Source organism: Schistocerca nitens, chromosome 12 (assembly GCF_023898315.1).
Source record: "Schistocerca nitens isolate TAMUIC-IGC-003100 chromosome 12, iqSchNite1.1, whole genome shotgun sequence".
Lineage (NCBI taxonomy): Eukaryota > Metazoa > Arthropoda > Insecta > Orthoptera > Acrididae > Schistocerca > Schistocerca nitens.
Window position 1 is genome coordinate 32,805,753 of NC_064625.1, and position 14,432 is coordinate 32,820,184.

General features: G+C 45.7%; 1 protein-coding gene across 1 annotated transcript in view; it reads right to left on the minus strand.

Moving 5' to 3' along the window:
• LOC126214883 (glycoprotein-N-acetylgalactosamine 3-beta-galactosyltransferase 1-like) overlaps positions 1-14,432 on the minus strand; it is a 119,588-nt gene that overhangs the window by 27,719 nt on the left and 77,437 nt on the right. The window contains exons 2-3 of the mRNA XM_049941528.1: positions 8,397-8,555; positions 2,459-2,600 (exon numbers count right to left, since the gene is read on the minus strand). Of these exons, the coding sequence (XP_049797485.1) occupies positions 2,459-2,600; positions 8,397-8,555 (301 nt within the window). The remainder of the gene's footprint in view (positions 1-2,458; positions 2,601-8,396; positions 8,556-14,432) is intronic.

Here is a 14,432-nt window from a genome sequence, read left to right on the forward strand (position 1 = left end):
CCCACGCAAGCGCAGAGTAATGTCTCCCACAGCATAATACCGCTCCCACCATCCTGCGTCCCGGCGCGCTGCACGTTTCGAGCCACCATTCACCACGATGACGGCGTTTGTGGAGACAATCAGCGACCTATTGTAGCGAAAATGTGATTCACATGAAGAGCCGACACGTTTCCATTGATCGATGGTCGAATCCCGATTTTCCCGTGCACACTGAAATTGTAATTGGTGTTGTGTGATGTCCTTAGGTTAGTTAGGTTTAAGTAGTTCTAAATTCTAGGGGACTTCTGACCATAGATGTTGAGTCCCATAGTGCTCAGAGCCATTTGAAATTTTTGCAATTGTAATTGACTATGTCGTCGTGTGAACATGTGTGCAAGTAGAGGAAACTGCAGAAATCCATGTTCAACAATGTACGATGAATGTTGTGCTCCGAAACACTTGTGCTTGCACCAGCATTGTGCTCTTCCGGCAGAGATGCCACAGGATCACCATCTACAATCCTTTACGGAGCAGACAAGTCTCCGAACCCCATGTTCTGTGAAGAGTAGTGGTCGTCCGACCATTTAGCACCTACTGATAGTTTCACTGTCCTACCTCTTTTCGTAGATGCTCACGACAGTAGCACGTGAACATTCGATCAGCTTCGCCATTTTGGAGTTACTCGTCCACAGGCTCTGCCTAATAATAATAATCTGCCCTTTGTGAAAGTCGCCTATCTCAATAGATTTGCCAATTTGCAGTCCATGTCTTAGCGTGATCCCTCGTCCGTGTCTGCTCTCCTTACACATGAGGCTCATCCAGAAAGTAAGCTTCCAGATATTGTTTCCTTTAAAGGAGACGTATTTAGCCGGGAAAATTGCGCATGCGCAACAGATCTATGACGTGCCGATCGGAGCGATCCTGCCTGCCCCAGGGAAGTGTGGTAGGTCCACTGTGGATAGGGTGGATAGCAATGTGCGGCTGTTTGCTGATGATGCTGTGGTGTACGGGAAAGTGTCGTCGTTGAATGACTGTAGGAGGATACAAGATGACTTGGACAGGATTTGTGATAGGTGTAAAGAATGGCAGCTAACTCTAAATATAGATAAATGTAAATTAATGCAGATGAATAGGAAAAAGAAGCCTGTAATGTTCGAATACTCCATTAGTAGTGTAGTGCTTGACACAGTCACGTCGATTAAATATTTGGGCGTAGTTGTGGGGAAGGCGGATAGTCGTCTTCGGTTCATTGGTAGAATTTTGGGAAGATGTGGTTCATCTGTAAAGGAGACCGCTTATAAAACACTAATACCACCTATTCTTGAGTACTGCACGAGCGTTTGGGATCCCTATTAGGTCGGATTGAGGACATAGAAGCAATTCAGAGGCGGGCTGCTAGATTTGTTACTGGTAAGTTTGATCATCACGCGAGTGTTACGGAAATGCTTCAGGAACTCGGGTGGAGGAAAGGAGGCGTTCTTTTCGTGAATCGCTACTGAGGAAATTTAGAGAACCAACATTCGAGACTGACTGCAGTACAATTTTACTGCCGCCAACTTACATTTCGCGGAAAGACCACGAAGATAAGAGAGATTAGGGCTCGTACAGAGGCATATAGGCAGTAATTTTTCCGTCGTTCTGTTTGGGAGTGGAACAGGGAGAGAAAATGCTAGTTGTGGTACGAGGTACCCTCCGCCACGCACCATATGGTAGATTGCGGAGTATGTATGTAAATGTAGAGGTCTATGGGTAGAGCATTATGAAGAAACAGAAGGTGCATTGCCGGTGTAGGCTTTTTTCCTGACTGTCGTCTAAGTGTCCACGATGAAGGTCACAGTAGGTGACCTTCCCTCATCAATGATCAGCTGGTTGAGCTGGCGCGGCAGGGCATCCTGGACAAACCTCGCTTCACAATTATGCAGCCTAGCTACCATTTACTTCAGACATCGCAATCCTTGTTGCATGAGATTGTCACTAAGCACCTGCTGTTCAAGAAATTCTGTGCCATTTGGATTCACAGCAGACTTCTACGACACAGAAATACAAAATTCTTTTGGTACTATGTCGAAAAATAGCTCAAACATTGTTGTACCTCTTGCTGTCAAAGTTTTCCATGTAACTTTGTTGTCTGTGTTTTTAGAAGATAGGGAAACTTACTTTCTAGATGTGTCTCCTATCTTTGTTACCGCGTCACTTGACAGCAACGCCACAAGCTATATCCATCGTCGCAGTGGGAAGTGTTCATAATGTTTTGGCTCACCTGTGTAAATATACCTACACTCTGACGCACAGCGAAGTAGTTTTATAACAAGAGATAAGTGTCCATTTTACTTGTAAAATATATTTCAATTCTTCATTTTACGTGTGCAATCATCATGTTATTTATCACCTGTTACAACCCGAATCAATTTGACAACCTATCATAACATTGAGATCCTGAGAAGTTGCTTAGCTATTTCTTTGCGAGACAAGTACTCACGTGTCGTCATCCGCCTTGAGTAACCATTCGTTCCTTCTCAGCAGCCCCTTGTCCCACGCATACCGTACGGCTGCCTTCGTCTTGTTCCACAGCACCTCTCTGCCCTCTGACACATTCAGGGTCACAACCGGCAGCATCATGTCTGAAACCCAAACAAACAGCACATACTATAAGACGCATTCAAAAAGAGACGAGCTGGAGTCTGGAATGCGCAAACTGGTGAGAGGAGGGGGAGGGTAATATTGTGGCGTGTGTAACGAGGTGTGGTTCCGACCAGAGCGTGGAAGTTCACAGCCCATCGCTAGAGGGCACATGTGTACATCTCGTGATTATACAGAGCTAGCAGTCCAGTCCCATTGCAAATAGCGACATGGAGGCGTCAGCAGAAGATCAAAGAGGTGGCAGGAGTAGGAGGAATGAACATTCACCGACGAAAGTCACAAGTGCACAGCGAACACTTCATGTCCCTTGCAAGGGTCAAGATGTGGCAGAAGTGCTTCAGGGAAGGATGGGTGACGTTAGCCGATGGTGCACGGTCTGTAGCATCACACTGCATTACCGATGACATCGTCTAGCTGGTGGATGCACTCATTACCCAAGACCGCTGAGTGACACTGAAAGCCATAACCACCGTGGTCGTACTGAGCGTCAGAAGTGTTCACACCATCATGAAGGAAAGACTCCACATGCGCAAAGCGTGTGCCCGATGGGTGCCCCACAGTCTTCAACCACACTAGGAAGCATGTCGAATGGCCCACTGTCTTGCTTATTTGCAGTGCTATGTTCGGGAAGGGAATGCATTCCTGGCACGAGTGGTGGCTGGAGATGAGTCATCACATCGAACCAGAATCGAAACAACAAAGTCTCCAGTGGAAGCATCCAGGGTCACCACCACAAAAAAAAAAAAAAGGCCATCCACACAAGTGCAGGAAAGGTTATGCTGACGCTCTTCTTTGACCAAGGTGGCCCTCTTCTGATACACTTCCTGCAGCACGGGACAACAGTAAATTCCCTGCGTTACTCGCAAAACCTTTAGCACCCTTCAAATGGTTCAAATGGCTCTGAGCACTATGCGACTTAACTTCTGAGGTCATCAGTCTCATAGAACTTAGAACTAATTAAACCTAACTAACCTAAGGACATCACACATATCCATGCCCGAGGCAGGACTCGAACCGGCGACCTTAGCGGTCACGCGGTTCCAGACTGTAGCGCCTAGAACCGCACGGCCACTCCACCGGCTACCACCCTTCGCCAAGAAATCAAATCAAAACGACCAAGCAATCTCACCCGTGCGGTCATTCTGCTCCATGACAATGCAAAGCCTCATACAGCCAACACAGTCGCGGCACTCCTGCAGAAACTCAAATGGGAGGTTCTCGGCCACCCTCCATACAGTCCAGACCTCTCTCCCTGCGATTACGCCATTTTTGGTCCCCTTAAAAACGCTCTGAGGGGCAAACGGTTCACCTCAGACGACGACGTCCAGCTATGTGCGTAACTGGTTAACATGCAGCCCCAGGAATTATATGAGAAAGCCATTCACCGCCTTGTGTCACAGTGGGATAAGCGTTTCAACAGGCAGGATCAATATATCTAACGTACAGGTATTGATTTCTGTAATTATGCCTCTGGCTCATTTCTTTTTGAACGCGTCGAGGTGATACTTTACCGTTTGACACAAAATGTAAAGTAAACCAAAGGGGACTAAAAACAAAATGAACCTTCGCGGGTCGACAGGGTGTGTGATGTTATCTCAGCGATTAAAAAATTGAATCAAATTTTTAAAAAATACAGTCTCAGCACACTTAACAGCATGTCGTTACACCCCCTCTGCCCTGCATGGATGCACTGATCCAGTTGGAAAGGGTAGCATAAAGCTGGTGTGTCCTATCCTGAGGCAAGCTGGTCCACAACTGTTGTAACTTGTCCTTGATATCCTGGATGCCGGCACTGGGACAATGTCTACAATGGTCCCACACACGCTCTATCAGTGAAAGATATGGGGATCTTGGTGGCTGCAGGACTACCTCAACATTAAGCAAAACACTCTCGTGTGGATGAACCTTGTCCTGTTGAAAAATGGCACCATGACACTGTCACATGAGTGGTAACAGATGGGGGCACAGGATACCCATGGCATACCATTGTGCTCTGAGTTCTCTCACTCACTATCAGCTGTGGCCTCAAGTCATATCCGACGGCTCCCCTCACCGAACTTGTGCATTTCCAGATCTCCGCCATACTCGCCAACAATGGTCATCCACGGTAGTGAAGAACTGCAGTTCATCGCTGAACGCAATGTGACCCCATTCATATGCACTCCCTGGGGCAGTCCATTCATCGCTGAACACAATGTGACACCATTCACCTGGACCCTGAATGCAGCTGATAGTTTTGTGTGATGACAGCCTATGCATGGGACAGTGATTCCCTACATGAATGCGTGGTCTCTGTTCATACAGACCTGTCAGTAAGAATAGAGACCACGTGTTCATACACTGAAGGGCCAAAGAAATTGGTACACCTGCCTAATATCATGCACATCCACCTCGAGCACGTAGAAGTGCCGCAACACGACGTGGCATGTACTCGACTAACGTGTATAGTAGTACTGGAGGGAACGGACACAAGAATACTGCAGGGCTGTCTATAAATCTGTAAGAGTACAAGGGGGTGGAGATCTCTTTTGAACAGCACGTTGCAAGGCATCCCAGATATGCTCAATAATGTTCATGTCTGGGGAGTTTGGTAGAGGACGGAAGTGTTTTCATAAGTGTTCCTGGAGTCACTCTGTAGCAATTCTGGACGGATGGGGTATAGCATTGTCCTGCTGGAATTGTCCAAGTCCGCCGGAACGCACAATGGACATGAATGGGTGTAGGTGATCAGACAGGATGCTTACGTACGTGTCACATGTCAAGAGTCATATCTCGACGTATCTGGGGTCCCCTGTCAGTCCAACTGCACACGCCCCACGCCATTACAGAGCCTCCACCAGCCTGAACAGTCCCCTGTTGACATGCAGGGTCCATGGATTCATGAGGTTGTCTCCATACACGTAAATGTCCATCCGCTCGATACAGTTTGAAACGAGACTCATACGACCAGGCAACACGTTTCCAGTCATCAACAGTCCAATGTCAGTGTTGACGGGCCCAGGCGAGGTGTAAAGCTTTGTGTCGTGGAGTCATCAAGGGTGCACGAGTGGGCCTTCGGCTCCGAAAGCCCATATCAATGATGTTTCATTGAATAGTTCGCATGTTCACACTTGCTGATGCCCCAACAGTGAAATCTGCAAAATCTGCTGAATGGTTGCATTTCTGTCACGCTGAACGATTCAGTCGCCGTTGGTCGCGTTCTTGTAAGATCTTTTTCTGGCCGCAGCGATATCGGAGATTTCGTGTTTTATCGGAATCCTGATATTTACATTACGCTTGTGAAATGGTCGTACGGGAAAATCCCAACTTCATCGCTACCTCGGAGATGCTGTGCGCCGACTATAACATCACGTTCAAACTGACTTAAATCTTGATAACCTGCCATTGTAGCAGCAGCAACCGTTCTAACAACTGCACCAGACACTTGTTGACTTACATAGGCATTGCCGACCGCAGCGCCCTGTTGTGGTTGTTCACATATCTCTGTATTTGAATATGCATGCCTATACCAGTTTCTTTGGCGCTACAGTGTATATAAGGCTTGAACTCTTCTAGAGCAGAGTATATGGCGAACAGTTTCACAACATTACTACGTTTGTAACTGGGTAAAGATTTCCGTGCAGCTGAAAATAGATCGGACAAGGACAAGTCTGAGCTAATTAACTTGCTTTGTCTCTAGTCTCAGTGCCATACTTGGCCATGTAAAGAAAAATTTTGGTGCAACACTGCTGCTTCTGGGCTATTTCGGAACACAACAGAATAGACCGAAGGTTACAATTCTTGTTCGAAAACTTGTGTACCATGCCTTTCCGGTAGAAAAAGAAAATACCGAATGACTTTAGCAGGAATGGTTACGTAAAGTGGAAAGACCTATCAAAGTGATCTTTAAGCCCCGTCCAATGATAAAGCAAGCACCTCAAACCATGTAAGAAAGTGAAGACAGTAGCTCGAAGTCACGTAACAGGGTTTTCATCGATCAGCTTATAAGACACCAGTCGACCCAGTTAGATACTGGAAGTAAATTTTCGGTTTGTTCGGTATAAAGTGTGTTTTCTCAGTTAAGAGCGCATTTTAGTAAGCCGGCGCATTCAGTATTTTACATCCTTTCTTCAACTGTACGGTTGATAGAAACAGGCTCACCATAACATCTCCAGTCAATGGATTTATTGCGAATAATGAAAACATTTTAATTTTTCATTTCAATTCTTCGAAAGTAAAATTGCATTAAGCATTTTATCCACCTATAAACATTTCTAAACCAGAAAGACTTATTTAACGTGATATAAAATACCTCTCTTCCGAGCCTACAGAAAACGTCATTACTTAATATCTACTCTAATTATAAAATGCATAGCACACAAATGATACCAGAGCTAAATAGAAATTGTAAATGATACCGACTAGGGTTTGATCACTGATTGTTCATAATCATAACATCGGACAGTATTCGTATCCACCGATTCAATAGAAAAAAAAGATTACTCCCCATGACCTTATTTCAAAGTCGTGTTTCCGCTAATTAGGTAGATTACATTAAATGATTATCTTACAAGCGGTAGGCACGACCTAGGTGTTTAATTGGGGATAAGCCCAGGTAAATTGAAAGTACACCTAAAGCCAACCAATTCCGAAAAAAAAAAAAACTAAAATTTCAAGTGCAGGTTTATGACATAATCCGTGCTGCTTTTAAGAAGTTGAAGTATTTCCTGCTATCACCCTCATAACGTTTTCCGCAAAATTAATGTACACGGCCAATCTTCCCCTCTGTCAAATAACAAAGCTAGTGCCTCCTATCTTGCTCCTTTCTCTTCTTCTATCTCCATTAGCCACGCAATCTCCTTCTACCTTATTTTTTCTTAACCGTGTTTCATCACGTCCTTGTTCTTCCCCTCCCTTCACCTTCAGTTTCGTCAGCAGTTCCTGGTCTAGTGGATAGCGTTGCTGCCTCTGGATCATGGGATCCCGGGTTCGATTCCAGCCAGGTGGGCATTTTCTCTGCCCGGGGACTGCGTGTCTCTGTTGGCCTCATCATTTCGTCATCATCATCCGTGACAGTGGCTACTTTGTATTGTTAAAAATTGGAGAGTGTAAAAAATTGGGACTTTGTACGGGCGCTGATGATCGCGCAGTTGAGCGCCCGCAAACCAATCATCACCACCACCATGAGTTTCTCTCATATACACTGCTACTAGCACTCCTATCTAAAATCTGTCTTTATCATAACGTCTAATTATCGCAATACTTATCTACGAATATAAACTGTATGTGTATGTCTTTTACTAGATGTAGTTTAACATGCCTACTAAAACATATGAACGTACATTATGTAGAATGCCTGGTTAAATGTAAGGGAGGGCCTGATGGCCTCAATCTTGCCAAGTTAAATAAATTATGTGTTTCAGATATTTTCGTTTAGAGTAACCAACTTAGCGGGAGAGAAGTCCATCCTTGAGTTCTGTAACAGTAACCGAATAATAAACCAATAAACAACGAATCTTGTTACAGTGCAGGGTGACCAGATTGCGCGATATGCGGACCCGCACGCAAGGGGGGGGGGGGGCTGCAGCAAATCAGTTCCTGTCCATTTCTCTTTTCTGTTAAAAGGTTCAATCTAATCTATATTTACAGTAAAGTCATACTAGATAAAATTAGCTTTCCGATTTCCCCCCGCCCAAAACAAAATGGTGGTGAGTGCGGCCCTGCCTGGGATGACTGATTCTTCTGTGTTTATGTGGCATACGCCAGATGATGAGCGTTGTTCACAGCAGGCGGCTTACCCAGCTCAGAGCTGAAGAAGAGGAGTTCCGAGCACCGTTGTCCCCAAGTCTCCTTGACGGCGAGCGCCTTGTCGCGGTGGTTCTCTGGCTGCGTGATCACCACACACAGCACGCGCACCTTCCCCAATGGATTCTCTCCATCCAGCTGGCAGCTTTCACCTACCGGATAATATTTTTATTTATTTATTTAACCTGATCAGATTAGGGCCATCAGCCCCTCTCTTACATCGGACCAGTGTTCCACACATGCAGCATTTCACACATCAGAGTTACATCATGACAATAGTTTAAATAAGAACATTGGATTACTCTAGTGACAATATGAATGAAGAGTAATGAGTAAGACCTAATAAAGTAAATGCTGGCAGTATTTTTACAACAGGTGTTATACATACAAATTATGATAAAAGCAATAATAATAACAGTAAAAAAATCAAATAATAATGATAAACATGAGAAAAATTGGCAATAGTAATGAAGATTTGTGCAGATGTAAATTAATATCTTGGTGTGCAAAGTAGATGTTTACTAGTATAGCGAGGTTTGGGGAAGGGAGATTTAAGGAGGGGGAAAGAGGGAAGTAATGAGGTGAAGTGCATTCATCTACAGACGAAGGCATTTCTGTTGCTTAAGTAGATATAACTGTTTTTTGAAGTCGGACATGTTTTTAAGTTCTCCAGCATAACGAGGGAGGTTATTCCAGAGTCGAGTTCCCGCTACTGTAAAGGGCTTGGCGAAGGTGACTGAGCGATGCAGTGGAACAGAGGATTTTATTATGCTGGAAACGTGTTTCTGTCATGTTGTTCCGACGTAAGTGTTAAGGACCAGGAGAGTTATGAGGGACAGTGTACATTTATAAGGCAGTAGATGAGAGAGAGAGTGTGTGGAAATCTCTGCGTTTGTCTGCACGCAGCCAGGGTGAAATGTGATCATGGAGCCGAACGTCACAGATATATCGGACGCAGGCATTCATGACCAGTTCCAGACGTCGCGAATTTTCCAGAGAGGGGCCTTGTAGGATAATATCGCTGCAGTCAATGATTGGGAGTATAAGCATTTGTACTTCTTTTTCAGATCGAAAGGGAAGAGTTTTTTATATTTTTGTAGGACATGAAGGGATGCAGACGCTTTTTTGCACACTGCAGTTACATGCTCTGTCCAACTTACATTTTCATCTATTATTACTCCCAGACTCTCTACTGAGGGAGAGAAGTTAATATTTGTTCCATTAAGGATAAGAGATGGTACAGATTCCCGATGTTTTGGGCTAATGAGCTTAGAGTGACCAACAAGTACCGCTTGGGTTTTAGATGGGTTTAGTTTTAGTCCTAGGTCCTGTGCCCATTTTGATAGTGGATCGAGGTCAGTATTGAAATTTTCAATAGCTTTCTTAAGATTGCTTGGTTTCGCACTTAGATACAACTGAAGGTCATCAGCATACATATGATATTTGCAATAGGTCAGAACCGATGACATCATTGACATACAGAGAGAAGAGTATAGGACCTAATACTGAACCTTGGGGAACGCCTGACACTAGCTGCCGCCATTGTGATTTTATATTCCCGGACGGGACGTGTTGCTGACGAGACGTCATGTACGAGCGAAACCACTGCACTGCACTTGGTGTGAAATTTAGACCGCTAAGTTTGGCTAGTAAGATGTCGAAGTCGACAGTATCAAATGCTTTGCTGAAATCTAACAAGCAAATGGTAGTCGCTTCTTGTCTGTCCATGGCAAGTTTCAGGTCATCTGTCACCGTTATCAGTGCGGATGTTGTGCTTCGATGTTTACGGAAACCTGAGCAGTATTCGTCTAGTAGGTTGTTAGTAGTTAGGTAGTTGGTGAGCTGGTCATGGACTATATATCCTAAGGCCTTTGATAGTGCAGGAAGAAGGCAGATGGGGCGGTAGTCAGAGGGTGCTGTGGCGATGTCCTTTTTAGGCAGTGGCTCAATTTGTCCCAGTTTCCAGGCCTCAGGGAAAACACTTGTGATTAATGAATCGTTGGAAATGTCTGTTATAGAGGGCAGTGGTTGATCAATAATAAGTTTTACCATCTGGATAGTGATGCCATCATGTCCAGTAGATGCTGATCTAATCCGCATTATGGCTTTCTTGACAGTACTGCAAGTGACGTGCTGTAGATAGGATTTTTCTATGCTACAGTCGTTCATCCCCATGAAGTAATCAATGATTCTCTATTTTTTTTTTTTTTTTTGCGGTTCAATTATGGTTGTAGGTAATGAGAAGAATCGGTTTAGTTCTTCAGCTGGGACCATGGGATTTTCTGCAACTTTTATTTTGCCTAAACCGAGACTACCGAGATTTTTCCACAGGATAGCTGGTCTACATCTATTGTTAGCTAATGTAAGGGCATGCCTGAGCTTAGCGTTTCTCACCGCTTGACTGACTATGCTTCGTTTCTGCTTCTATACAGTATGATTTTCAGTTGTAGGGTGTATCTTTTATGCTTGATGAGCAGTGTCTCTGAGATTCATGAGCTATTTTAGTTCATCAGTCAGCCACGGTGCAGGTTTCCTTTTTACTTTTCTGGTCTTTATTGGAGCATATTTGTCATATAGTTGAGTAATTTTGTTAGTGAAATCCTGGAGTTTGACGTTTATGTCCACGAGGGGAGTAGAGGTTATCCCCCAAACTATTTCTTGTGCCTCAGTTTCGAATTCAGGCAAATTTATGCGTTTGAAATCTCGGTATGTAGACAGTTTTTGTTTCTTTCTAGGGCATTCTAGTGAATACGTCATGAAAATGATGTCATGGGCAGACATGCCAGGCGCAGATATTTGAGAGGTGCGGATTATTCTGTTTGGAGATTTCGTTGCGAATATATCTATGAAAGTGTGACTGGTAGTCGTGTGATGAGTAGGTGCCAGCTGAAGTAGCGTCATATTTGAGGAGGAAAGCATCCTCTCAAATTTCCCAGTGAAAGAACTATTGCGCAGAAAATTAATCTTAGTGTCACCTGCTATAATTACATGTTCATATGACGATACGAGACTAGAGAGGGCAGTTTCGAAGCAGGCGAACCCACCTACTTTAGGAGGTTTGTAAAGGGCACATATTAAGCACTTTCTGTTAAGAGATTTGGTCTCTATGAACATACACTCCTGGAAATTGAAATAAGAACACCGTGAATTCATTGTCCCAGGAAGGGGAAACTTTATTGACACATTCCTGGGGTCAGATACATCACATGATCACACTGACAGAACCACAGGCACATAGACACAGGCAACAGAGCAAGCACAATGTCGGCACTAGTACAGTGTATATCCACCTTTCGCAGCAATGCAGGCTGCTATTCTCCCATGGAGACGATCGTAGAGATGCTGGATGTAGTCCTGTGGAACGGCTTGCCATGCCATTTCCACCTGGCGCCTCAGTTGGACCAGCGTTCGTGCTGGACGTGCAGACCGCGTGAGACGACGCTTCATCCAGTCCCAAACATGCTCAATGGGGGACAGATCCGGAGATCTTGCTGGCCAGGGTAGTTGACTTACACCTTCTAGAGCACGTTGGGTGGCACGGGATACATGCGGACGTGCATTGTCCTGTTGGAACAGCAAGTTCCCTTGCCGGTCTAGGAATGGTAGAACGATGGGTTCGATGACGGTTTGGATGTACCGTGCACTATTCAGTGTCCCCTCGACGATCACCAGTGGTGTACGACCAGTGTAGGAGATCGCTCCCCACACCACGATGCCGGGTGTTGGCCCTGTGTGCCTCGGTCCTTTGCAGTCCTGATTGTGGCGCTCACCTGCACGGCGCCAAACACGCATACGACCATCATTGGCACCAAGGCAGAAGCGACTCTCATCGCTGAAGACGACACGTCTCCATTCGTCCCTCCATTCACGCCTGTCGCGACACCACTGGAGGCGGGCTGCACGATGTTGGGGCGTGAGCGGAAGACGGCCTAACGGTGTGCGGGACCGTAGCCCAGCTTCATGGAGACGGTTGCGAATGGTCCTCGCCGATACCCCAGGAGCAACAGTGTCCCTAATTTGCTGGGAAGTGGCGGTGCGGTCCCCTACGGCACTGCGTAGGATCCTACGGTCTTGGCGTGCATCCGCGCGTCGCTGCGGTCCGGTCCCAGGTCGACGGGCACGTGCACCTTCCGCCGACCACTGGCGACAACATCGATGTACTGTGGAGACCTCACGCCCCACGTGTTGAGCAATTCGGCGGTACGTCCACCCGGCCTCCCGCATGCTCACTATACGCCCTCGCTCAAAGTCCGTCAACTGCACATACGGTTCACGTCCACGCTGTCGCGGCATGCTACCAGTGTTAAAGACTGCGATGGAGCTCCGTATGCCACGGCAAACTGGCTGACACTGACGGCGGCGGTGCACAAATGCTGCGCAGCTAGCGCCATTCGACGGCCAACACCGCGGTTCCTGGTGTGTCCGCTGTGCCGTGCGTGTGATCATTGCTTGTACAGCCCTCTCGCAGTGTCCGGAGCAAGTATGGTGGGTCTGACACACCGGTGTCAATGTGTTCTTTTTTCCATTTCCAGGAGTGTATATTCCTCTTGTTTATCTCCATTGTTGTCGGATGTACGTAGTACAATAGGTGACAAATCAGAGCGTATGTACGCCCCTACGCCGCCCCCTCGTCTGTTGCATCTGTTGTGCCTGAGAAAGATATAGCCATCTAGGTTTACGGAAGTTGTAGGAATACTTGGTTTGAGCCAAGTATCTGACAAAAGTATTACGTGTATATCAGTAGTTTGAAATATATATTTGAACTCGTCGAAGTGAGCTGGCAGAGATTGGACATTTGCATGTGCAATATGCAGCTTGGTGCGTTCGGGTGTTGATTGCCTGAGGAGGCGGTGAGGGTCTGGCATGCGGAATGCGTGTGAAGGAGGTGTGTGTGTGTGTGTGTGTGTGTGTCCTCCCAGTTCTGTGCAGTGAAAGCTGACGGGAGGGGTAGGGGGTAGGTCCCGGGGGGGGGGGGGGGGCAACAGGATCTGCGGCCAAGGTCAGCGAGGTCTGCAGCGGTTCTGGAAGTAGCCGTGGGCTGGCAGGGGAAGGAATTTCGCTAAACACAACGGGAGTAATCAGCACGGTAGAGTGTGAAATTAATTGCACTTATGAGGATAACAACTCAGGTATGATGGTTGGTTGCTAATTTAACATGGAAGTGAGACTATCTTATGTAATAATTAACAAAATTACATGACAAAAACAATTAGAGACGAAAATACGTACTCAAATCCCTGTGAATGAATACTGATAATGCGACACGTCTATGATTACATACTTGCTCCTCTGTAGGTTAAAAAAATGGTTCAAATGGCTCTAAGCACTATGGGACTTAACATCTATGGTCATCAGTCCCCTAGAACTTAGAACTACTTAAACCTAACGAACCTAAGGACAGCACACAACACCCAGCCATCACGAGGCAGAGAAAATCCCTGACCCCGCCGGGAATCGAACCCGGGAACCCGGGCGTAGGAAGCGAGAACGCTACCGCACGACCACGAGATGCGGGCTAGAACCGCTCGGCCACCCCGGCCGGCCAACTATTACAATAAGTGTCGTAATGTATTAGGTTGTTCCATAAGTTCTTAGGGTTTTTCCGTAAGGTTAATAAACACTATAGATAGTGGAGACAAATTGAGAATGTCAAATACGTACTGGCAGCGTGTTACTCTTGGGATAGACTCTTCAGTGTGGTAGACAGCACGAAGGAGGAAGTGTATGACCACAATCTGGCGACCTATCTTCCCTCATGTTTCTAACCTCCACTCCCAAAATACAGTTTATCCGCTAATACGGTTCTACTGCACTTATATGCAGTACAAAAATTTAATATTTGTTCTTAACTCACATTATCTAACAATACACATGAATTTTATACCATTAAAACATTTTTAGTAATCAGATTTTTCCATCCCCTGCAACGCAATACCTATTAGTCCTAGAGAAAAATTGAAAGAAACTGTTTTGTAGGCAATATAATGTAGTTTAATTTTGTATTGAGAAACATTTTCGCTAGAAGCTGC